At 43.7% G+C, this 26,400-nt stretch overlaps 1 protein-coding gene across 1 annotated transcript in view; it reads right to left on the reverse strand.

Annotated features, from left to right (window-relative positions):
• Positions 1-18,032, reverse strand: part of DCDC2C (doublecortin domain containing 2C) — a 69,697-nt gene extending 51,665 nt beyond the window's left edge. Inside the window, 3 exon segments of the mRNA XM_060168984.1 lie at positions 8,151-8,202; positions 17,257-17,645; positions 17,997-18,032. Of these exon segments, the coding sequence (XP_060024967.1) occupies positions 8,151-8,202; positions 17,257-17,645; positions 17,997-18,032 (477 nt within the window).
• Between the last annotated feature and the right edge of the window lie 8,368 nt (positions 18,033-26,400).

Here is a 26,400-nt window from a genome sequence, read left to right on the forward strand (position 1 = left end):
GGAATACTCTTCAGCCATAGGAAGGAATGAAAAATCAATACACACTACAACATAGATAAACCGTAAAAACATGCTTAGTCTAAGAAGTCACTATATTGTATGATTCTATTTATATGAAATGTCCAGAACAGGCAGGTCCAGAGGCAGCTCTTTTTACTCTTATTGTCTTTTCTCATCCACTTAAGATCGTTCTGAGCAATTCTCCCTATTCTCTCCCCCATTATCAACTTACCCACAAAAGATCCTGAATAGCCAAAGCTATCTTTAACACAAAGAACAAAGATGGAGGCGTTTATCATCTATAAATATAATCTGTCAACATATTTTTATATAATCAAAATAGTATGGTGTTGGCATAAAAACAAACCAATAGACCAGTGGGACAGAATAGAAAACCCAGAAATAAACCCGTGTGTATACAGTCAATTAATATTCCACAAAGGATCCAAGAATATACAATGAGGAGAGAACAGTCTCTTCAATAAACGATGCTGGAAAAACTGGACAGCCACATGCAAAAGAAAGAAACTGGACCCCTGTCTTACACTAAACACAAAAATCAACTCAAAATGGATTAAAGACTTGCACATAAGACCTGAAACCATAAAACTCCTAGAAAATAGAGGGAGTAAGTCAGCTTCTTGACATTGATCTTTGCAACGATTTTTTGGATTTGACACCAAAAGCAGATGTAACAAAAGCAAAAATAAGCAAGTGGGACCACATCAAACTTAATACATGAAAAGCTTCCACCCAGCCAAGGAAACCAGCAACAAAATGAAAAGGCAAAACCTGCTGAAAGAAAGTACTTGCAAACCTTGCATCTGATAAGGGGTCAATATCCGAAATATACAAGGAATTCATACAACTCAATGGCAAAAAACAAAAACAACCTCGTTTAAAAACGGGCAAAGGACCTGAATAGACATTTGTCCAAAGAAGACATACAACTTGCCAAAAGGTACAAGAAAAGGTGCTCAACATCACTCGTCATCAGGGAAACGCCAATCAAAACCACTGTGAGACATCACCTCACACCTGTCAGAATGGCTATCACCAAAAAGACAACAAATAACGAGTGCTGGTGAGGGTGTGGAGAAAAGGGAGCCCTCCTGCGCTGCTGGTGGGAATGTAGACTGGTGCAGCCACTGTGGAGAACAGTATGGCGACTCCTCAAAAACTTAAAACTGGAACTACCATATGACCCAGCATTCCCACTTATGGGTATATATCAGAAGGAAGTGAAACCGTTTTCTTGAAGAGGCGTATGTACTCCAGTTAGTATTCACTGATGCATTATTCACAATGGTTAAGGTGTGGAAACAACCTAAGTGTCTACCAATGGATGGATGGATAAAGAAAATATGTTATATCCATACAGCGGAATATTATTCAGCCATAGAAAAGAAGAAAAGTCTGCCATTTGCAATACATGGGTCAAACTGGAGGACATTATACTAAGTAAAATAAACCAAAGAAAGACAAATACTGCACGGTGTCACTTATATGTGGAATCTGGGGGGCAGGTGGCAGAAAGTGGAAACAGAATAGAAAAATGACTGCCAGGGCTGGGGGTGGGGGAAATAGGAAGAGATTGGTACAAAGGTACAAACTTTCAGTTACAAGATGAATAAGGTCTGAGGATCGAATGGATAACATGGTGACTGTAATTGATAACATCACATTGCATAATTGAAATTTGCTAAGAGAGTAGAACTTAAGTGTTCTCACAAAAGACAGAAAAAGAGAGAGAGAGAAATATGTGAGGTGATGTGTCAATTAACTTGATGGGTGGAGGGAATCCTTTCACAATGTATACGTACATCAAATCATCACACTGTGCACTTCAAATATCTTACACTTTTGTCAATTACACCTCAATAAAGCTAAAAAATATGGTATATATCACTTAATAGAATACTCTGAATCCACTACAAATTATTATAGGAGCATATTTGTTGACACATTAAGATTTCATGATGCATTGTTAAGTAAAAGGGGATTTGTAAAAAATAATACATAGAATATGCTCTCATCTGTGCTTAAATTAATATATTTGTGAAGTAAGAAGTATATACATGTGACCATTGAACAACACAGGTCTGAACTGCATGGGTCCATTTATATACAAATTTTTTAATAAATACATTGGAGAATTTTTTGGACATTTGTGACATTTTGAAAAAGCTCATAAACTTCATTGCCTAGAAATATCAAAACGATAAAAAGGTATGTCACAAATGCACAAAATATATGTAGGTACTAGTCTATCCTTATATAGGCATAAGGTGTGTGATATTTAATATAAAATTAGTAATGTGTTAGCTTTCTTTCTGTTTTTATTGATACAACTTTGCTTTCAAAAAGTTACATTACCGTACATAGGCCTTTCTCTCTCATAATTGGAGAAATTGCACATCAGCCTATCATCCCAGGGAAGTGGGTTTTTTAGTGCAACCATATTTCCAATACTGTATTATGAATATGACTGTAACAATGTGTGCCATAAAATTTTTATAACAATTTATTCATTGGTGTAAAGCCAGGCTACCATAAAGCAATCGTATTGCTGCTTCTTCATTATCAATGCACGAATCGTTACACATGTAAATAAATATGAATTTCCTTCTCATGTTATCTTTTCATTTTGATGGCTGGTGTTAGTAACATGTATAACACCTACGGTGTTTTGCATCATATAATATTGACTGTACTGACAGACGATTCATGTAAACAGGTGACAAGAGCATACAGTATCAATAAATACAGTACAGTACAGTACTCTAAATGTATTTTCTCTTCCTTATGATTTTCTTAACAGCATTTCCTTTTCTCTGTCTACTTTACTGCAAGAATACAGTATGTAATACAAGTAACACACAAAGTATGTTATCAACTGTTTCTGTTATCTGTAAGGCTTCCAGTCAACAGGAGGCTACTAGTAGTTGAGTTTTAAAAGAGTGAAAAGTTATACATGGATTTTCAACTGTGCAGGGGGTCAGTGCTCCTAACCTCTGCATTGTTCAAGGGTCAACTGTATATATACGCATATATGTCCACATAGGTTAGAAGCATCTAGAAAAACATGGTGGCTAATTTCTGGCTGATAGGATTATGTGTGTGTTTCCTTTTAAATTACATATACTTTCTCATTTCTCTACAACGAGCATGAATTATATAGTAGTTTTTTTAACAGAAACAGAAGCTTCCAAAAATGTGTTCAGGACCGTTCAAAAGGAGAGCCAATGTCAAGGCCACTGAGAGAATACGATGCACTCGGGTATCGGCTCAGTCAGTGCAAAGTACCTCAGCCAACTCTTGAGTCAAAACACAGTTAAATTTCCTTCCCCTTGCTTTTCAGTCAGATAGGGAATCACATAAATCACGTTACAGGCATTTATATTAAAAGTTAATTTTAAAATTCTTTTTTGTTAGAATCATCAGTAACCGCCGTTATTCGAAAATTCACCTCAGGGACTCACTCCCTTCTCTTCCATAACAACTTGAGATAACTAAGGTCTAAATTAGTGGTTTAATTGTTTTACCATTAGTATGCTATTTACCAGGATGAATGCACTGGAAGGACAGAATCAGAAAACCATCCTCATGGGCAAAAAAGAATATTGAATTGGGGCTCATTTGTTCTTAGAACTGTAAGAAAAGGACAGGGGAGGTCTTCTAAATTCTGCCTAAATTTATACAATTTGACATTACACACCCAAACTCTAAGATGCAGCAACAGAACTCCTTGAATTAAACTGAGACCAAGGACATTTTTCTCATTAAATCAACGAGACACAGTCATGGAAACTCAAAATCCCAAGAGCACTGTTTTCGAGTCTGATTCTCCCTTTGCTCCTCCGTTTAATGACACGTAATTCCAAATTCATTATATTGAAGCATTTTATAAGTCATTTCTATGGTTATATGAAGTATATTATTATGGTATTCTAATTAATTTTAAGTAAATTTCTTTACTGAATCAAGGTCTCTTGAGAAGTGTCTTCAATTTTCCCACTAATATATTTTGACCAAAACGGGAATTCTGTGAAAGAATACTCTACAAAAAGCTAGGTACTTCTACTCTGTGTTGCTATCACAAAACAAGGCGGAATAACTTAGTAAAACACTTAAACATTGAATATTTGGACTTGGCCAAAGCTTACAGTATAGTATATTTAGTGTTTCTAAGAGTTTGCACTGGTATTCAAATCGGTAGCATTCATGGATCTCAAATTCTGAGAGGGTGAGCTACCCAGACTTAAAGGCATTATGAGTATTAATTTCAACTATTTACTGAGCTCTTGCAATATGCCCAGCACCATCTCATTTAATCCCAGCAACATTCCGAGAGGTATTATTTCAGATCAATACCTATAGATCTAATCACAGTATGACAAGTCATGAATCATTCAACCATTCCTCTACTGATGGACATTCGCGTGGTTCCCAGGTTTTTGTAATTACTAAAAAAAAGAACATGCTGCTATAAACATCCTTAAGGCCCAGTGTGTGAACTGAACCAGCCGGCTGGAGCAGATGCAGCAGGGGCTGCCCGTGACCGCAACACCCCACAAGGCCTGGGGAGATTTTAGTCCTTGCAAAGCTGTTCTCCACTGTCCTAGAATGAGGTGGCGCTGCGGAGGGCCAGGTCACCCTTCTGCAGCGCATCCTACGGGGCATCGGTTCCCACAGCCCTCTGCACAGATCCTGGAGAACCAGTGCCCCGTGGCGCTGACTCTCTGCTTCCGGTCCCCCAGCAGAGCCTGCGCTGCGCCGACGCAGCGTAGCACCATCCGGTCTGTCCCACCCCAGTGCACAAAGTGCGGCTCTGTCTGTAAGGTGAGCGCTCATGTATCCACCAGAAATAATTCACGGAATTTAATTCTGTGAATTAAACAGAAGAAACCCATTTAATATGCACAGGTTGTACAGTGCAGTAATGAGGCTTTCCGCAAGGAAGGGGGTGGGGGGACCCCGGATTCATCTCTAGTTTCACACCAAGTTCTGTTACTAACTAGTTGCCTAACTCTGTGCACGTCACTTAACCTGTCTTGAACTCTTGATTCATCTTTTAAGTGGCAGATATTAAGACCTCCTCCCCCGGACTTCCCTGAGGGTGCAGTGGTTAAGAATCCACCTGCCAATGCAGGGGACACGGGTTCAAGCCCTGGTCCGGGAAGATCCCACATGCCGCGGAGCAGCTAAGCCCGTGAGCCACAACTACTGAGCTTGCGCTCTAGAGCCCATGAGCCACAACTACTGAGCCCATGAACCACAACTACTGAAGCCTGCGCACCTAGAGCCCGTGCTCCGCAACAGGAAAAGCCACCGCAATGAGAAGCCCGCGCACCGCAACGAAGAGTAGCCCCCGCTCGCCGCAACTAGAGAAAAGCCCACGCGCAGCAACGAAGACCCAATGCAGCCAAAAATAAATAAATAAATAAATGTATTTTTAAAAAGACAAGTCTTTTAGCTCATTAAGTATTATATTATCTCCCGAATCATGGGTACGTCCCCACAAACCACAAAGCAGCTAAAATGTGGTTTAGTCAGTGGTAGCGAGTAGTGAGAGGTGACAAAGAGAGTTTAAGTTAGTAGTTACGTAAGCAGTATGGAGGACAAAAGAGAGGTACCCACTAAGTGACTGAGGAACTTCAGCCCCGTGACTGGCAACTCTGCGTCCTCATATGGGACAGCAGGACACAGATGTAAACTGCCGGCTGCTCTAACGGGCTCCTCACGGGACCAGCAGAGTTCTTGGCTACATCACAGATGAATGTCCACGAAGATACTACACAGCAAGCGGCAATAATCAAGCCACTTTTAGGGAGTCACTTCTGCCACCAGAGAAGAGGGGGCCGGGGTAGTGACCGTCAAGCACCTCGCAGGCCTCCACACCGTGCAGTACCCCACGGCACCCGAGGGCAGTGATGGCATTCCCAGGCACCACTGGAGGCAATACATGTTCTGAGAAACTTTCTGGAAGTAAATATTAAAGAGGTAAAAATTGTGCGTGTAACTCTTCTTCTCTATAAACAATCATGATGGCTCTATCAGGGTCCATCCCAATGCCTAGTTACAATAATGAAAAAGAAGAAGGATGTAAGGTCTGTTGACAGGGAAGGGGTTAAATAATTATGCTAGAGTCACGTGATGGAACATTCTGCAGCCACTAAAAATCACGTGGCAGAAGATCCTTTACTATGTTAAACTGTCATGATACATAGTTAATAAAAAGCAGAAAAGAAAATACTATGCAAATCACTTTGCTGTATACCTGAAACTCACAACATTGTTAAGCAGCTGCACTCCAATATAAAATAAAAAGTTTAAAAAAATGAAAAAGAAAATAGTACGTATTGATGGATTCCATTTCTGTAAATATATACATATCAATGCATGCATTGTATATATGTGTGTATCTGTGAAGATGATAGTTAGATAGATAGATAGACAGATATTTGCGACTTGTGCAGAGAAAACAACTGGAAATGGACATGACAAAATGCAGAGTGCGCTGATCTTTGGGAGGTAGGATTGTAAGTGATCTTCACTTTCCTCACTGAGCTTTTCTGCACAGCATTTTTGACATTTTTCTCAGCAAGAACGACTGTAAAATCAGATTTTTTTTAATGAAAAGAGTGTAAATTTCAAAAGAACAATTACAAAACTCTTTGGGCAACTATAGTCTCATTAGTATGAGTGCACGGCAATCTAGTACCGACCCTGGGAGGCTGAGGCTCCTGTGGGCATTTCAATGCTGGTACCCTCGTAACCTCTCCCATCACCGCATCCTCAACTAGAAAACAGGGAGTTTTGATAAGATAATCTAGAAGTTCCCTTCCTGTCCTAAAATGCTAAATGTTACCTTATAATCATGTCTAATGTTTTTAAATCATTGACATGTACAAAGGATAAACATAGACTCAAACTTGAACAGAGTCTCTCGAGGGGTACGCTTCAGAATTGTTGTTCAATCCCACTCCCGCCCCACCAGGACAGGGGGATGCAGGGACTTAGATGTTAAGGATAATCATATACCATTTCCTCTCTATTTATTAAGGTAGTAGCCCTGAAATTCAACGACTGCCAGAATTGCTTTCTTGTTGGAAACTCGCCCTCCTGCCCCTGGCAAGTTACAGTCTAAGGTGGGTAGGTAATAAATTTGATTTGGTTCATCGCACAGCCTTAAAGTGCAGAGGCAAGGAAGCAGCTAAATGCTTCTGCAGGCTGGTGCCTGTGGGCGATGCAAGAGCTGCTAGACTGCCCTTTACTGGAGCACCGGGGAGTCCAAGGACACAAAGGGGCCCTGCTTCTTTAAGGCATGGGGGATGAGAACCGACACTTATCTAGTGCTGGTACGTTATGTCTAGTTTATCATGTAATCCTCACAACCATCCTCTAAGACACATTCTCATCTCCTTTCCATAGAGGAGAGAACTTAATAGCAAAACTACCACTTAGAGACGTAGATACCCTAAAAACAGCTCACCTTCGAAGCACTCCACAAACAGTCCATTTACAAAATTAAAAAGTAGAGATCATCTTGCATTCTAAACATCATCATCAGGCTATCTCGCTCAAACCTGATTTTTGTCGCTTATTTAAAAGGTGGATCTCTTTTAACTTACATAGGAAATTTGGGTTGTTTTGTTGTTGTTGTTTTGCTAAGACTCAAGTGATGTGAACAGAGTGATGGAAGGTTCCATCTTGTAGTCTTTCAAATGTCTATCAAGGACAAAAATGTTGAGAACACAGAGCAAATCTTTAAATTGAACATTATAATTAGCTTCAACATCGTGTAACTTAAAACAACTTTTCCTGTCACCTGTCTTTCCAAATCCCCAAAACAAAAGAGGAGGAGAAAGTCTTAATAAATGCTAGCACTCTGCATCTCAAAGATGGACCTCTCCCTAACGGTGGTCTTCAAACGTTCTTACCGACTTCCATCGTCTTAGTGACTTAAGTGCTCTGACAAACAGAACGAGCTTGCACGGCCACTTCTGGCTTCAAGAGCAGCACGCCTTTACAGGCATTCCCCACCAAATGCTGCTTTTACCAAACTTCAGTTATTCAATACTGACATTTTAATTTTTACCAAATCATCCAATATATCCCATCTTTAGTAGTTAGTAGTGAACACTTACTTCCTTCAACTTTCTCATCCTTGCAGGTCTGCTGGGAACTATATTAAAATAACTGCAAAAGAAAGAAAAACCTAACTAGAAGGTAACTATTTAGATAGAAAATTCGAGCTTCTTTAGAGATGACTCCACTCCACAGCAACTTAAAGCTAAAACCTAGAGCACCATAAATGCTCACATCAATATACAATAGCAATGTCATTGCAGGAAAATGTTCATACTGGCTACCGTGGGCATCACCCAGGAAAACCGTCCTTCAGTGGCATTGCTTTTCCTCATACAACACTATTAATCAAAGAGGAACCTTGGAGACCAATCAAAGAGAACTTTACTGGATCACTAACGGCTCCAGGGCCCACCACTGGCCAAAGGCAGAGCAGAGTCCCAGACACCTCGCCCAGCTCCCTCTCACCTGCGCTGTCCCTTCCTGTCTCACAGAATGCCATCACTGTCCCCATTCTGCCAACACTAAATGCTGGGAAAGAGCCACTGGAATAAATGTGTATGAGCCCCGCCAGCAGAACTCGTGACCCCTGGGGACTTTCGGAGAGCCCTCCATGTGCCTCAGAAACAGAACAGATATTTTTAATGATAATAAATAGTATGTTAAGATTTATATGTGTTAGGGTTTCTTCCTGATTTAAAACAATTTTTTCATGTATTTGAGATTGTTCTTGACAATGGTTTTAGCAACAGTCAGAGAAGGATTGACTAAGAGTTGGTAGATGAAAGGAAAAAGACATTTTTAAGTACTTAATATACAGTCAAGAGTCACAAGCTCAGATGCCTACAGAGGCTGGGCAAGTAAATGATGATGCTCGCAAAGGGTGGTATTAGGGAATGGTGGGGACTGTGGCTAGTGGGAGTGCTCATAATTGCAGAGCACTGTTTTCCTGTGGAAATGCAGGCTACTAAAAACTAAGTCCTTGGGACTTCCCTGGTGGTCCAGTGGTAAAGAATCTGCCTTCCAATGCAGGGCACGCAGGTTCGATCCCTGGTCGGGGAACTAAGATCCTACATGCTGCGGGACAACTAAGCCCTTGCACCACAACTACTGAGCTCGTGCACCACAACGGAAGATCCCGCATGTTGCAACTAAGACCTGACACAGCCAAAAAATAATAATAATAAATAAATAAATAAAACTAAGTCCTTTTAAACAATAAAAATCCTCTATTTTTTATTATTTTGTTTTTTTTTAACTACACTGGTTCTGTTTTGTTTTTTTAAATTTATTTATTTTTGGCTGTGTTGGATCTTTGTTGCTAAGCACAGGCTTTCTTTAGTTGCTGCGAGTGGGGCCTACTCTTTGTTGTAGTGGGCAGGCTTCTCATCGCGGTGGCTTCTCTTGTTGCAGAGCATGGGCTCTAGGCACACGGGCTTCAGAAGTTGTGGCACATGGGCTTAGTTGCTCTGCAGCATGTGGGATCTTCCCGGACCAGGGATCGAACCCGTGTGCCCTGCATTGGCAGGCAGATTCTTAACCACTGTGCAACCAGGGAAGTCCCAAAAATCCTCTATTTTTTTTAAATGGAAACCAAAATTTCATATTACATGAACACCCCCATTATAAAATGTGGTAGCCAATTCCAACCTTCGAAAACTATGTGAACCAAAGCGCCTGCAAATCCCCAAATCACCCCCTCGGCTTACAGCTCCCCTCCATCCCCCTGTGCTCATCTTCAAATAGGTATTTTAGTCTTAAGCTCCCAAATTCCATATTTGATGACGCACATTAATCCCCCAAATGAGACAACTTACTCTCATTAAATGGAAACGAAAGGCATAAATAAATACAGAAATTAAGGCATAAAAAGATCACAAAAAACCCACAAAATGTTATTTACTGTTTCAATGTTGCCTTCCAAAAAGCACAGAAATAGAATGGAAAGAGGGGACGAGTAATTCCTCAGAGAGCCAGTGGCCCCAAGTCTTTAAGCCGGGTGTCTGCAGGAGGTTCCTGGCTGGACCTGGGTCTCCCTGGGGCTGTGGGGGGCAGGAACTGGAAGCAGAGGCTAGATGTTAATGTGCAATGTTCCTCCTGCTGCTTCCCAAGATTAAAGGAAGGAAGAAGCCAACCACCAGATCAAGGCAGGCATTTCAAAGCACTGTGCTCATTTCACTCTGACAACACCCTATTGGAGCAGATACTAACCAGCCCTGGTTTATTGATGAGGAAGCTGAGTCTCAGCGAGGTGGTTTGATTTGCTAAGTGCTACCCAGATGGGAAAAGCCACGATTCTGTTCACCCCAGGTCTTCTGGCTCTGAGACCACATTCCTCTTCCTCGGGCGTGGCTGTCTGTCCACACACTTTGCCCCTTTCCTGGTTACACACTAGTCCTCGGGTACAAGTGGGTGGTAAGGAGAGTCAAAGTACAGGTTGGGGTGTCAAGGAGCTGCCATAGTTTGATTTAAATAGCATTTTCACTTTGAATCTCAACAGCAAACTCCTAAGGTAAATAGGAAAAATTCCTACTATAATTCAAATTCTTTGGGGTCTCTTGAAACACACACACACATACACACAATACACATGCATACACACATACACACGCACGCACACATACATACACACACACCTAAACACACACACACACACAATGCCCTGATATAAATTTTGTTGTGAATATGACTTTCTCTACAAAAGAAATCATTAATTCCAGGCTTTACGGGATACATTTTTAAAGTGATTATTAGCCTATAATATTTTGTTTTATAGAGAAAAAATGATGTTTCTCTTCTCAAATTAATTTATTCCAGAAAATGTAGGAAATGTTTGAATGATGATTGGATTGGGGAAGATGTTATGGTGTTTGTCTTCTCAATGTACCATTTTACAACCATGAGAAACCCTCCAGGACGGTTAATATATCATCAGGTTGCACTTCAAAGTTCATCTGCTGGTGGCACAATTAGAAGATTATTTGCTGGTGAAAATTAATTTTAACCGTTCAAGGGCTCAGTAAGTACAGAACATACATTCCAACAAGTGCTAGCTCACTGATACCAGTATAAATCAAGCCAAAATTAAAATCAGAGCTTTATTCATCAACGTCTGGGTTCCAATTTCATACTTCATTGATCTAAAAGGTAGTGGAGAAAACGAAATCCAAATGCCTCTCCACGTTGAACTTCATAAGCAAATCTCTCCCATCCGTTTGATAGCAATGAAGGTACTTGGAAAATGCAAAATAACAGAGGGTCTCGACCACGTGGGAATCCCATCTCCCCTCCTGCTCAGTGAACTGGATCACATTCCTTTCCCTACGGAAAATAATAATCAACATTAAGAAATCTGGGAAGAGAAACACCTCAAAGTCTTTCTCAATATCTCTGCCACATGTCCAAAACTTTTTAAATAAACACTGAAAATCTCCCTACCAAATTAGAAGTCTCACAGGATCTATTAGAAAGTGCCTCAACCCACAGAAAGAGGAAAGAATTTCCTGATCTTGGTTCAGGCCTGACAGTCAGTGCTTCACAAGCTTCCTTCCTCACCTGCTCACAGACATCACACATGTCAATTTTACGAGGAAACGTTTTGGGGGTAAAATTAAACTTTTCATCACACTTAAGTTGAAAAGGATTTTAAAGTCAATTTCTGTTGAAACCTTTTGTGGTCATAAAACAACAGTGAAGACCGGATTCTGGTAGGAAATCGGAATCCAGCATACGCAATGTCTGAGTCTGTTCAGGCTGCCCTAACAGAAGTACCACAGACTGGGGTAGGGGGATCTTAAACAGCAGACATTCGTTTCTCACGTTCTGGAGGCTGGAAGTCTGAGATCAAGGCACTGATATATTCAGTGTCTGCTGAGGACCCCCTTCCCGGTTCATAGATGGTGTGTTCTCGCTGTGTCCTCACCTGGAGGAAGGGGTAAGCCCGTGTGCCACAGCTACTGAGCCTGCGCTCTAGAGCCCACAAGCCACAACAACTGAGCCCACACGCCACAACTATTGAGCCTGCGCTCTAGAGCCCATGCTCTGCAACAAGAAAAGCCACCGCAATGAGAAGCCTGTGAGCCACACCTACTGAGCCTGTAAGCCACACCTACTGAGCCCGGCACCACAACTACTGAAGCCCATGTGCCTAGAGCCCGTGCTCCGCAACAAGACAAATCCCTGCAATGAGAAGCCCGCGCACTGCAACAAATAGTAGCCCCCGCTCGCCACAACTAGAGAGAGCCCACACGCAGCAACGAAGACCCAACGCAGCCAAAAATAAATTTTAAATTTATTTTTAAAAAAAAAAAATTTTTTATGAACCTGGGTTCTTGCAACTTTCCATACTTAGAAAAGCACTAAAATCATTAACTGAGATGTCTGTTCCTCGCTACTAGCAGCAACCTTCTCCTGTGACGGGTGCCTGAGTGCACATACTCCTTCACCAAAATCACGGGAACACTGTCTTCTCCCACCCTCTCCAGAGCAGTTCCCTGGGGCTGTCTGAGAGGCTGTCTCCCAGCTACAGTCCTCAGTGCGACACTGAATAAACTTAGCTCACAGCTCTTACACTGTGCATTTTTTTCAAGTCGGCACCACCACATGAGGGATTCAGTTTCAACATATGAATTTCAGGGGGACACAGTCAGTGTGTAGCATGCAGCAACTAACCCTGAAAAAATAATAACAAAATCAAACATCCACAAAGGACTACATTCTTGTCAGTGAATTCTCATACATACCAGGATTAGCACAGTAATAAATGTAAATCTAAAATGTTATGGCATTAATCCAAACTCTCTACCTCTTAGCAACTGTGATGTCTGTGACTTATGATTTTTCTTCAAAAACAATAAGATGTCAAGTTTGCATCCTTGCAGATGCCATTAAGAATTTGAATCACAAGCCGGCTAACTCACAAAATGACACTATCTGGGTGGTCCAAAAAAACTCAAGCTACTGATTTAATTTGGAGTATCTTGAGAGGAAGCATTCCTGGCATTTGGGAGAAGAAAATGGAAATCCTCTCTGGAGAATCTCACCTTTATCTCAGCCCTTAAAGAATTTCCTCAAAAAAAAAAAAAAAACCCCATAGAAAGGGAGTCATTTGCAGTCAAAAAAATAAGTAAACTAACAAGGACAGAAAGGATCATGAGAGAAAACCAGGTGAAATAAGAGAAAACAGAGATGAGTTTCAAATACTGGGATTACAGGCACAGACCACAGAAAGACAATATTTCAATAAAAGACAAGCTTGAAAATACGTGCAGGACAAAGAGACTCGAGAGAATAACATGGAGGATTTGAAAAGAACCAGATAGAATGTTTGGAAATGAAAAACTGAATGATTTAAATTTAAAATTCAATAAATTGGTTTGAAGCCTAGTATACACTGCAGAAAAAAATTAATCAAATCTAAAGTACCCAGATTATAGCACAAAGATAAAGGAGAGAGAAAAATACATGAGGCAGAAGTACCCAGATTATAGCACAAAGATAAAGGAGAGAGAGAGAGATACGTGAAAAAGAGGGGGACTCTTGGAGGTTAGAGCTAATGAAATACGCTAACCCACATCAACCCAGATACAGAAAGCAAAGAGAGAGAACATGAGACAGAGGCATCACCTGAAGAGACAATGGCTGAGTCACCACACCAGAGACTCAAGATAATTCAATAAATCTGCACTGAGACGTATCGTTTAAAGCACAGCACCCAGAATCAAACAGCACACATTTTAAGAAGCTCAAAGAGATAAAATATTACTTTCAGAGAAGTGAACGATGATAGCTGATATCTCATCAGCAACCACCAAGTTAGAAGACAGTGAAAAATACCACTCACGGTCTAAAGGACACTGCCATCCACAGAGTCATAGCAAAAACATACGTGAAGGAAAAGGGCAAGAGACCTCTGCTCTGGGAACCATGGACGAAGTAACCCCAGTCAACCTTTCCACTAAAACACAAAACCGGACACACTGAAAAACATGACTTTGAAACATAAGACACCTATCAAGATGGTGAGGAATTCCCACACTCCAGGAAAGAAAGGCAATCCGAAGCCACGAGGCCGACATCTGGGGCCACTTTGGTCCAGGGAACAGAGAGCTGAGAGGGTGACCCATGGTTCTGACAGCCTCTGTGGCCACAGGAAAAGCACTGGTTCAGGACCCACCGACGGGGGCCCTTGTGAGCCACCCTCCTAGTGAACTGGGACCTCACTGGCCGCACCTGAGGCGTGAGCAGCACCCTGGCTCCCGACACCTGGTCAGTCCGAACCACCCCACACGCCGAAGCTGTATCAGGTGATCGTGAGCTGGGCGCCGAAGCTGTATCAGGTGATCGTGAGCTGGGCGCTGAAGCTGTATCAGGTGATCGTGAGCTGGGATGAACAGGCAGCTGGCCAAGCAAAGCTGCCGCTTTGGCAAAAGCTAATATCACCTCAGGCCTCAAATGATTTCCACAAATAAGTTTTTTGTTTTTAACTTTTTTTGGGGGGGTGGGGGGGTACGCGGGCCTCTCACTGTTGTGGCCTCTCCCGCTGCAGAGCACAGGCTCCGGACGCGCAGGCTCAGCAGCCATGGCTCACGGGCCCAGCCGCTCCGCGGCATGTGGGATCTTCCCAGACCGGGGCACGAACCCGTGTCCCCTGCATCGGCAGGCGGACTCTCAAGCACTGTGCCACCCGGGAAGCCCTGCAAATAAGTTTTAAGAGTAAAAATGTCCAGCACACAGAGGTAACTAGGCAGAGGAGAAGAGAAGACAGCGCAACAGAGAACCAGCTGTAACAACAGACACTGTGGCTTCAGCCTGGATCACTCACGCTAGGGAGAGCCAGCTGCTAGATCTCCCATGGACAGGCTCACGGCAGGAATGAAGCTTCCTGCCACGGCCACGTGAGTGAGCCTGCAAGCACCTACCCGGGTCAGGCCTTCAGATATGACTGCAGCCAGCATCTTGACTGCAAACTCACAAGAGTCTCTGAGCCAGAACCGCTCTGGACTTCCTGGTCACAGGAACTATGAGATAATAAGTGCTCTTTTACGCCAATAAGCTTGCACGAATGGGATATGCACCAACTGATAACTCACATGCTCTCCCAGAGAAAGTCTTACCCACGTGTGCACCAGGAGACAGGTAAAAGGATGTTTACAGCAACGTTGCTTACTTTAGCATAAAATTTAAAGTGACCCAAATTATCCATCAACTGATTGGATAAATAAACTGGTATATCAGTCAATGAAATAATACATAACAGTAAAAAAGAATGACTACAGCTACATGCTTTTAACACGGATGAGTCTCCAAAGCATAGTATTGTGTGAAAAAGCAAGCAACAAAATATATGCAATATAATTGCATTTACATAAAGTACATAAAACATTGAAAAAAATCTACCCTTCAGGGATAGATTAATATGAAAAGATGATTATTCCAAAAGCCAAAGTAGTGGTTACCTGTGGGCAAAGGATGGGAGTGGAGGTAGGAGGTTTTTAAAACGCTGGTAATGCTCTTTTGCGTAATCTGGGCTGTAGTTTACACAGAGGCTGGCTTTATTACTATTCTTTAAACTGTACATAAAACTGTATACACTCTTCCGTATATACGATACATCTCACAATAAAAGAAACAAGAGTTAACAACAATGTAAGGAACGGTCAAAACATCTTTAGGGGCAGACACAAGAAATGAGTGAGGCCAAGGCAGCCCAGGAATGCACAGAGGATTAAGAAACAATACAATGTTCTCCCTTCCATTTGGCAAAGGAAGCCTTTTCTGAGGTCCTTCACCTAGACAGAATTAACCCTGTGCTTCTGTCCTAGCCGTTACCACTTTCTCTTTTGTGGTGACTTCTGTTTGTCTCTTATCTTCCCAAAACATACACTGTAAGGCCCTCTGCAGCAGCCCTGAGGCTGCCCTACAGGGAGACGCGCACAATAGCTTTTGTTAAGGACCTGCAAGACACCTTTGGTTTGCAATGACATTTGTATAATGACAGTTACCAAGAAAGCTTAGAGAAGTTACAAGGATTATAAGTGCACAAAAGACTGAGGTACTCTTGGGAAGAAAAGTAAGAGAGTGTACTATAACCCCATTTGCAGTAAGATCTCAAAGAGAATGCAATACCAGTCCCAGGCTAAACAAAAAAGAATTAAATCGATGCTTTGAGTGGGTGCCCACAAGTACAACTGACAGCCTGAATATGGCCAATCTCCATTATGGCTTTCTGAGTGGCCCTGACGTTGATACACAGGCCTGTTCCACCAGGACAGCCGCCATCTGTCCGCGGCTGCTGTCTTGATGGCAGCAGACGCTGGGGCGGGTGTCCTTGCTCCCAGGCCAGCATTCAGAGGCTGTACTGTAGGCCGGCATTGCGTCAGGTGCCAGGATTTCAGAAATCACGGGTGCCTGTCCTCTGTAGGGTCTTAACCAGCAGGATAGAGAGCAGCGAGCTGGGCCAACAGCACAGCTCGGTTAAGTGCTCTCAGGGAAGGAGGCGTGCCCAGGTCCCGGGGACACCAGCCTGGACAAGCTGTAACCCAGCTCGGCGTTCTGCCTGCCAGCGTGCTCCCTCCGGTGGCCACTCCCTTTCTTCCTGCAGACCTTCGCGAAGAGGTCACCTTTTCAAAGAGGCGACCCTGGGCACCCTATTTTCACTGCCACACCCGCCGCCCCCTCTCCCCACCCTCTTTCTAATTCTCTCCAATACTGATGGGTCGGGAGATAGTAGCTGGTCTGCCCTCCCCACAGGGCGAGCAGGGGCGATTTCCGGGGGCATGCAGGGTGCACTGCGGCCCGAGAAGGCCTCGCAGACAAAGTCCATACAGGACGGCGGCGCTGGGCGGGGGCAGAAGTGGGACGCGTTCCCCAGCCTCGCGAGGACAGGACGGGCCACCAGACCTGAGCAGACCCGGGTCGTGTTCCCTGGCACCGCGGGGACAGGACGGGCCACCAGGCCGGGGCAGACCCGGGTCGCGGTCCCCGGCCCCGCGGGGACAGGACGGGCCACCAGGCCGCGGCAGGCCCGGGTCGCGGTCCCTGGCCCCGCGGGGACAGGACGGGCCACCAGGCCGCGGCAGACCCGGTCGCGGTCCACAGCCCCGCGGGGCGAGGCGATGGAGCCGGGGGGCGGGCGCAGAGGCCGGGGGACGCGGCGGCACTTACTCCAGCTTCCTGAAGCGCTCGCGCCCGGCCGCCACGTACTTGCCGCCGGCCTGCAGCGCGTCCAGCTCGCTCACCGGGCGCCCGCGCGTCGGCGTGAAGAGGCGCCGCGCACCGCAGGGCACCTCCACCTGCTCCGTCAGCTGCTCCAGCAGCGCCTCGAAGGTGGCCACGGGGCGCCGCGACAGCGCGAACTTGCGGCCCACGTAGAACCGGTCCCCGTTGCGGTACACCACGATGGTTCTGGCGGGCGCGGGGTCCACCAGCACGTGCGGCGCGCGCGAGCTCACGGCCCGCACCGCCCATGCGCTCCGCCGCCGGACAGCCGGGCTGCCTGGGCCACGGCCGCCACCGCCCGCGCTGACGCCACCGGCGACTGCGACCGCAGCGCGCTGCCGCCCGGGAGAGGACACGTGAGGGGGAAGCAGAGCCGGGACGGGTGACGGGGCATCAGAGTCCGGACAGGTGAGGACGGCAGAGCTGGAGAAAGGGACGGGGCGCGGCTCCCGCGAAGGCGGCGGGAGGGCAGGGGGCGAGGCACTGGGCACCCACCGCGACCCCTCCCACTACTCCTCCGCCCTCCGACGCGCAAGACGTGGGGAGATGGCGGGTAGCAGCACCGTCTTGACAATTAAAACTGCGTCAGGGAGGAATTGTCAGGAACCGTGCAGGGCGTGGGAGAGACTGGAATACTAGGCGCAGCTGGCGCATGGCATCGCAAAGGTGTAGCCTTCGGGACGCACCTTCATCTGGGGGAAGGACAGTTCAAGGGCCTGCATGGTCTTGGGGGAGTCGTGCCCTATTCTTTTCTTTTGGCTGCATCGGGCCTTCGTTGCTGCGTGCCGTCTTGTCATTGTGGTGGCTTCTCTCGTTGCGGAGCACGGGCTCTAAGCGTGGGGGCTCAGTGGTTGTGGCTCGTGGGCTCTAGAGCGCAGGCTCGGTAGCTGTGGTGCACGGGCTTAGTTACTGCACAGCATGTGGGATCTTCCCAGATCAGGGATCGAACCCTTGTCCCCCGCACTGGCAGGCAGATTCTTAACCACTGCGCCACCAGGGAAGCCCTTGCTTGCTTTTTGTATGGCGCGTAGTAGGTGCTTGCATTGTTTTGTTGTTGTTGAACTAATAACTCCAGGAAGGCCAAAAAGCAATTGGGAAATTCACCACAGATGAATGTTTGGTGTCAGAAATCAGCATTGCTAAATCCTACACCGACTCACACGAGAGCATTACATTTTTATTTTTACAACACATTGCTTTGCAATGCAATTGAGAATACTAAAGCTAATATTCTCAAAATCAAATAGCTGCTGAGAACCACAGCAGCCTGAGATTAGGTCTGCAGAGCAGAAAATAGCTACGAAGATCCATTCACATTATCTGATTCTAATAAAATGAATGCTTTTTATTTGTTTGATTATTTCCTAGAAGGTGGAAGCCAAGCTTTTTTATACAGAAGCTCAAAATCATTCATCAGAGTATTCTGCTGAAGCCAGCCCTATATATCTGTACATGAACGATTTGGTGAAATTGAGTGATCTGAAAAACTTTCAGTGGAACCGTGGGAGCCTTGATATTTACAGTAAATGAAACCAGACTGTGTTGGCGTAAAACCCAGGAAAATACACTAGCAGGACTAATTCACAACACTCTTCTGGTTCATTGAACATTACGATCTGCTTTAATGGTGTAGAATGTTAATGTCTGTTAACATAAAGCTGGTTTTACATTTTAAAAAAATGAGGTTCTTCTTTACAGAATTAATATCCAGCCTCCCTTTTATCAAAACTGTCCTGGAATATTAGATATGCCTCTTGGTACCTTTGAGGGAGACTCAATAAAGCCACTCCATGCCCACCCCAGGTGTCCCATTGGGTTCTCCTACTGCTTCCGCTCCCTTTTAAACTTGGATCCGGGCGGAATCCTCATGGAGCAGTTAAAGGTGCAGCGGGGGAGATGGGGAGGAGAAATCTGCATACAGACATGCCCACCCCTCACCTTCTATCCGTGGAGGCTGCCAGTCAAGAACGAGACTTAACGTGTGCAGGAAACTCCAAGGACCAACCCCACAAAGCAGGGCTCCCACCCAATACCTTTTCAGACGCTCCCTCAACTCCTAAGCTCTGTACACACTGGGTTGAACATAGGAAGTTGCTATTTCAGTTATCAAAATTTGCCAAATAGAAATTTCTCAGGGCTCTACTAAGTGCTTTTGTTGTGACACTTATCACTATTTTTGCAGGATTTTTCTTGTGCATCTCCCACCTGGGTGGTTCACTTTGTAAGGGCGAGGACCCTGTCGGTTCAGTCTTAACAACAAATGGCTACTGAGCATCTACTCTGTCCCCCCAGCCTGTGCTAGGAAGTGGGCGTGAGCAAAGGACAGCCCAGACACATGACCCCTGTCTTCAGGAAGCTTGTGTTCTGTTGCCTCAGCCCTACTCATCATCTGGGAAGTGATTATACAGCCGACGCTTAGCCCCTAGCTCAACACAGCGATACCATAAGTGTTTGTTGAATTAGCGAACATGAAAAGTCCTAAATCTCTCCTGTTGGCTTTGCTCTTTGAGTTGCTTCCATTGATTTTAGAACAGATGGTTTCCATGAGCAATCAATATCACTAAACGTGTTCAAGTCTCTACATGTTGGTGTCTTACTTTAAAGCATGATAACCAGAAACGTGTTGCATCTAAAGTGAGGGTCAAGAGATCCACTTCTAGCATGACGGCACATGGACCTCTGCTGACCCATTCCCCAGGGAAGTTCGTGAAAATTAGGAAAAAAGCAACCACTTAGGGCTTCCCTGGTGGTGCAGTGGTTGAGAGTCCGCCTGCAGGGGATGCGGGTTCGTGCCCCTGTCCGGGAGGATCCCACATGCCACGGAGCGGCTGGGCCCGTGAGCCATGGCCGCTGGGCCTGCGCGTCCGGAGCCTGTGCTCCGCAACAGGAGAGCCCACAACAGTGAGAGGCCCACGTACCGCAAAAAAAAGCAACCACTTAAAGTCTCTGGGAATAGTCCTAAGGACACACAGAAAATGAAGCCACATTTATTCCAAAAATCTCCTAAAACTCAGCAAGACCAGGGAGAGTCTATGGTATGTGAACCAGGCCAGCACCTTTGCTCCCTCCTCCCACTACAATGAAGTGGCGTCTCCCCTCCACACAGGTGCAGCCACGAACGCAGGGCTGGTCCCCAGATCTCAGTTGGGGGCTTTCTTCCCAGGAGGGTTCTCATTCTGCCCCATCTACCTGTTGTGAGGCTAAATTCCAGGTGAGTGTGGCTGAGAAGAGGGGGGCACCTTCCTTCCACCCAGCCCCCACTCAGGAGATGGGGCTCTACCCTGCACACAGCCCCACTGAGATACTGGAGCCATGATCGCCTGTGTCTCAGTTCACAAGGCAGGGGGTCCACATTGAGAGAGACAAGCCAAGAAGACCCGAGGCTACTGCCCCCGTCCATTGAGCACCCAGCTCCTAAAGCAGGGCTGTCAGTCAGAGAGAAGTGCACCATTGTCCCCACCCCCCAGCTCCAGAGCCAGGGCTCAGAGATCAGGGAGAAGCGGGTCCTAGAACAGAGAGCTCCAAATCTCTTCCCAATAAATGGGCTTCACGTGGAACAGAGTATGGAGAAGTTCAAGGCTAAGGTGCTCTCAAAAACAATGGCGGTGATGGTGAAAAGCTATAAGAGGAGACTGAGACTAATACATTCATCAGATATACATCATATATATATATATATATAACTGCAGTACAAACTGTAAGCGAGACAGTTGGCTGGAAAGAACAGGGAAAGAGCTCAAAGAAACTTTTCTGGGATCAGAAAAAATCTCAAACACTGACCTTGGGCTTCCCTGGTGGCGCAGTGGTTGAGAGTCCACCTGCCAACGCAGGAGACACGGGTTCGTGCCCCGGTCCAGGAGGATCCCACATGCCGCGGAGCGGCTGGGCCCGTGAGCCACGGCCGCTGAGCCTGTGGGTCCGGAGCCTGTGCTCCGCAACGGGAGAGGCCACAACAGTGAGAGGCCCGCGTACCACAAAACAAAAAAAAAAAACTCTGACCTCAAAAACTATCACTTCAAAGAAACCCAAATTTAATTGGATTGGTATGTGGAGCAATTTATGCCCAGGGCGTTGTTGAAAAAATAGAGCAATGGGACGGCAATTAGTGGAGCTAACTGTGCATGTGGTTAAGGAAAGAGATAGTCAAAGAGAGCTCTACCCAAGCTGTCATCTCAGGGCCACTGTGGGCATCCCCAGGGTTGTGCCCCCCAAGGGGCAGCACCAGAAGCTCACACTGTGAGGGTGAAATTGACTTCACTGAAGTAACACGGCCAGCAGCTAAACATGGAAAAGCAAAGAGCACCTGTAGAGGTGATTATATAATTATTATAAGAGACAGTATAAATACACAGCTCCTGTCCCTTCTTCTGTTAAGTGATTTAAAGAACAATAGTATAAAATAATATGTATATACTGTATGTTGGGCTTTTGATAAATAAAAATGTGATCTGTGTGTAATATATTTACCAGTAACTGCACAAAGGAGGTTGTTGGGAGCACAGCTGTATTGGGCTAAAGAAAATGACTACATATGGTAACTTAAATCCACAGGAACAAGTGAAGACAACCAGAAATGATAAATAGGAAGGTGAATATAACAAACCTTAAGTAAATGTAAATAAACTTGCTGTCCTTCCTTCTCTCAGCTTCTTCAGAAGACATAAAATTATGTAAATAATTGTAATAGTGTATTGTTGGGTTTGTAACATTTATAGGTGTGCTTTGTAAAACAACAATGCCACCAAGGGGGGAATGGAAATAGAGCTATATAAGAGTAACATTTCTGAAAGAAAGTAAAAATAAAATAGTGGGAAAAATTACTAAATAAATTAAAATGCTGTTTATAAAATTTCAGTTAAATCAAAAGAGTGGTAAAGGAGGAAAAGAGGAATAAAAAAAGACATGAGACACAGAAAGCAAAATGTTAAATGGTAGCTGTAACTCCAACTATATAATAACAAACAATAACAAAATATGTATTAAACAATCAAAAGGCAAAAATAGTCCCACTGCATGGAAAAACAAAACTTAACTATATACTGCCTACAGGAGACACACTATATATTCAAAGATACAAATATATTGAAAGTAATAGGATGGAAAAATTAGATCATGCAAACAGCAACCACAGACAAACAGGAGTGGTTTTACTGATAACAGACATAATAGACTTTAAAACAACAACAACAACAAAATGTTACTAGAAATAAAGAGGAACATTTTATAATGGTAAAAGGGTCAATCCTTCAGGAAACTATAATGATTATAAACATATATGCACCTAATAACATATACCCAAATCATAAAGGAAACAAACTAACAGAAATGAAAGGAGAAATAGACAACTCAACAATAATAGTTAGAGACTTCAGTACTCCACTTTCAATAACGGATAGAAAAACTGGAAAAAAGATCAACAAGGAAACAGAACAGCACTATAAACCAACTATACCTAATTGACTTATAAAACACTTCACCCAACAACAGCATAATACACATTCTTCTCAAGTACACATGGAACATCCTCCAAAATAGGCCCTATATGTGGTTATAAACAAATGGGTTGAAATAATACAAAGTGTGTTCTCCAATCACAATGAAATGAAAGTAGAAATCAGTGAGAATGAAATTTGGAAAACTCACAAATATGTGAAAAGTAAACAACACACTCTAAACCATTGGGTCAAAGAAGAAATCAAAAAGTAAAATAGAAAATACTTTTAGATGAATGAAAATGAAGATACAACATGCCAGAACTTATGGTGTCCAATAAGCAGTGATTGAAGGGAGATTTGTAGCTATAAACACCCATATTAAAAAATTAGAACCTTCACCTTGGGACACTGGGAAAAAAAGCAAACTAAACCTAGAGCAAGCGGAAGGAAGGAAATAATAAAGATTAGAGTAGAAATTAATGAAATAGAGAGTATCAATGAAACTGAAATCCAGTTCTTTGAAAACATTAACAAACGTTTAGGTAGATTGGCTAAGAAAAAAGAGAGAAAAGACTCAAATTAATAAAATCAAAAATGTAAGAGAGGACATTACTACTGACCTGCAGAAGTAAGAAGAATTATAAAAGAGGAATTATATACCAATAAATCAGATAACTTAGATGAAATGCACAAATTCTCACAAGACACAAACTACCGAAAATGACTCAAGAACAGACAATCTGAATAGACCAATGTCGAGTAAATAGACTGAATTAGTAAACAAAAAATATATATATATCAATTCTTCACAAAATCTTCCCAAAATATAAAACAGGAGGGAACACTTCCCAACTCATTTCATGAGGCCAGTATTACCCTGATACTGAAACCAGACAAAGATATCACAAGAAAAGAAAACTACAGGCAAATAGCTCTTATGAACAGGGACATGGAAATCCTCAACAAAACACTAGCAAACCAAATCCAGCAACACATTACAAACAAGTAGCCACCATGACCAAGTGGGATTTACCCCAGGAACGCAAGTTTAACATCTGAAGATCAGTTAATGTAATACACTGTACTAACAGAACAAAAGACATTTTATTAAGCCACATGATAATCTCATAGACAAAGAAAAAGTATTTAACAAAATCCAACACCCTTTCATGATAAACACACTCAACAAAGAAGGAGTAGAAGGGAACTTTCATAATCTAATAAAGGGCATCTGTGAAACCCACAGCTAACAACGTATCTAATTGTGAAGGACTGAATGATTTCCCTCCAAGACCAGGAAAACGGCAAGGATTCTGCTCTTGCCACTTCTTTTCAACTTTGCACTGGAGATTTTAAGAAACAGAGAGAGAGAGGAGGGGGAAGAAAGGAAGGAAGGAAAGAAGGAAGGAAGCTGGCATTCATATTGGAAAGGGAGAAGTAAAACGATCTCTGTTAACAGATAATATGACCTTGTCTGTAGAAATCCTAAGGATTCCACTAAAAATCCATTAGTACTAATAAACAAGTTCAGCAGAGTCATAGGACACAAGATTAATATTCAAAAATCAATTGTCTTTCTATACACTTATGATGAGCAATCCAAAAATGAAATTAAGAAAACAATTCCATTTACAATAGTATTCAGAAAGAATAAAAGATGTAGGAGTTAATTTAACAAAGAAGTGCAAAATGTATACTTTGAAAACTACAGAATGTTGTTGAAAGTAATTAAGGAAATGTAAACAAATGGGAAAACATCGCATGTTCGTGGATTGGAAGAGTTCGTTTTGTTTTGTTTTGTTTTGTTTTTTTGCGGTACGCGGGCCTTTCACTGTTGTGGCCTCTCCCACTGCGGAGCACAGGCTCCGGACGCGCAGGCTCAGCGGCCGTGGCTCACGGGCCCAGCCGCTCCACGGCATGTGGGATCTTCCCGGACTGGGGAACGAACCCGTGTCCCCTGCATCGGCAGGCGGACTCCCAACCACTGCGCCACCAGCGAAGCCCAAGAGTTAGTATTTTTAAGCTGGCAATACTCCCCAAATTGATCTACAGATCCAATGCAAAAATCTCTATGAGAATCCCAGCTGACTTCTTTGGAAATTCACAAGCTGATTCTGAAATACAGAACTGCGTATGGAATTGTACATGACTCCAAATAACCAAAACAATCTTCCAAAAGAACAAATTTGGAAGACGAACTTCCTGATTTCCAAACATACTACAAAGCAACATTAGTCAAAACAGTGTGGGACTGGCATAAAGATAAACACATAATATTGAGAGTCCAGAAATAAACCCATGTATGTATGGGTCAACTAATTTTTCACAAGTGTGCCCAAAGAAGAGTCTTTTCCAAAAAGCATGGTTCTTGGACAACTGATATCCACATGCAAAAGAATGAAGTTGAAACCTTACCTTACACCATATACAAGAACTAATGCAAAATTGATCAAAAACCTAAATCTAAGAGGTAAAATGATAAATCTCTTAGAAAAAAATCTAGGGGTAATTCTTCATGACCTCGGATTTGACAATGCTTTTCTAAGTATGACTCCAAAAGCATGAGCAACAGAAACACATAGTGGAACTTCATCAAAATTGAGGACTGCTGTGCTTCAAGAGACAGTGAAACTGTCTGTGCTTTCTAGAGAAAGTGAAAAGACACCCACAGAAAGGGAAAAAGTACCTGCAAGTATATATCTGATAAAGGGTTTGTACCTAGAATATACGAAAAACTCTTCAACTCAGTAATAAAAGACTACTAATAAAATAATAACATTGGATTTTTACCCAATTTAAGAATGGGCAAAAGATCTGAAGAAGCATTTTTCCAAAGAAATATGCAAATGGCCAGGTAAGCAACTGAAAAGATGTTCATCATAATTAGTCATGAGGGAAATACAAATCCAAACCACAGTGAGGGGCTTCCCTGGTGGCGCAGTGGTTGAGAGTCCGCCTGCCAATGCAGGGCACGCAGGTTCGTACCCCAGTCCGGGAAGGTCTCACATGCCGCGGAGCGGCTGGGCCTGTGAGCCATGGCCGCTGAGCCTGCGCGTCCGGAGCCTGTGCTCCACAACGGGAGAGGCCGCAACAATGAGAGGCCCGCGTACCTCAAAAAAAAAAAAAAAAAAAACACAGTGAGATACCACTTCACATCCTCTAGGATGGCTGTAATCAAAAATTCAGAAAATGACAAGTGTTGGGAGGATGTGGGGACGTTGGAACCCTCACACGATGCTAGTGGGAATGTAAAGTGGTGCGGCCATTTTGGAAAACAGTCTGATAATTCCTCAAACAATTAAAAACATAGAGTTATTATATGATCCAGCAATTCCAACCCTAGGTGTATACCCAAATGCAAACCATATGTCCACACAAAAACTTGTACAGGAATGTTACCAGCATTATTCATAAGTATTCAACAGGTGGAAACAACCCAAACGTCTATCGGCTGATGAATGAATGAGCGCTCTGTCTATCCATACAGCGGAACATTATTCGGCCACAAAAAGGAATAAAGTACTGACACGTGCTACAACACGGATGAGCCTTGGAAACGTTATGCTAAGTAAAAGAAGACAGTCACAAAAGACCATGTATATGAAACGTCCAGAGCAGTCAAATGTATCGAGACAGAACGTAGCTTAGTGGCTGC

This window comes from Lagenorhynchus albirostris, chromosome 13 (assembly GCF_949774975.1).
Source record: "Lagenorhynchus albirostris chromosome 13, mLagAlb1.1, whole genome shotgun sequence".
Taxonomy (NCBI): domain Eukaryota; kingdom Metazoa; phylum Chordata; class Mammalia; order Artiodactyla; family Delphinidae; genus Lagenorhynchus; species Lagenorhynchus albirostris.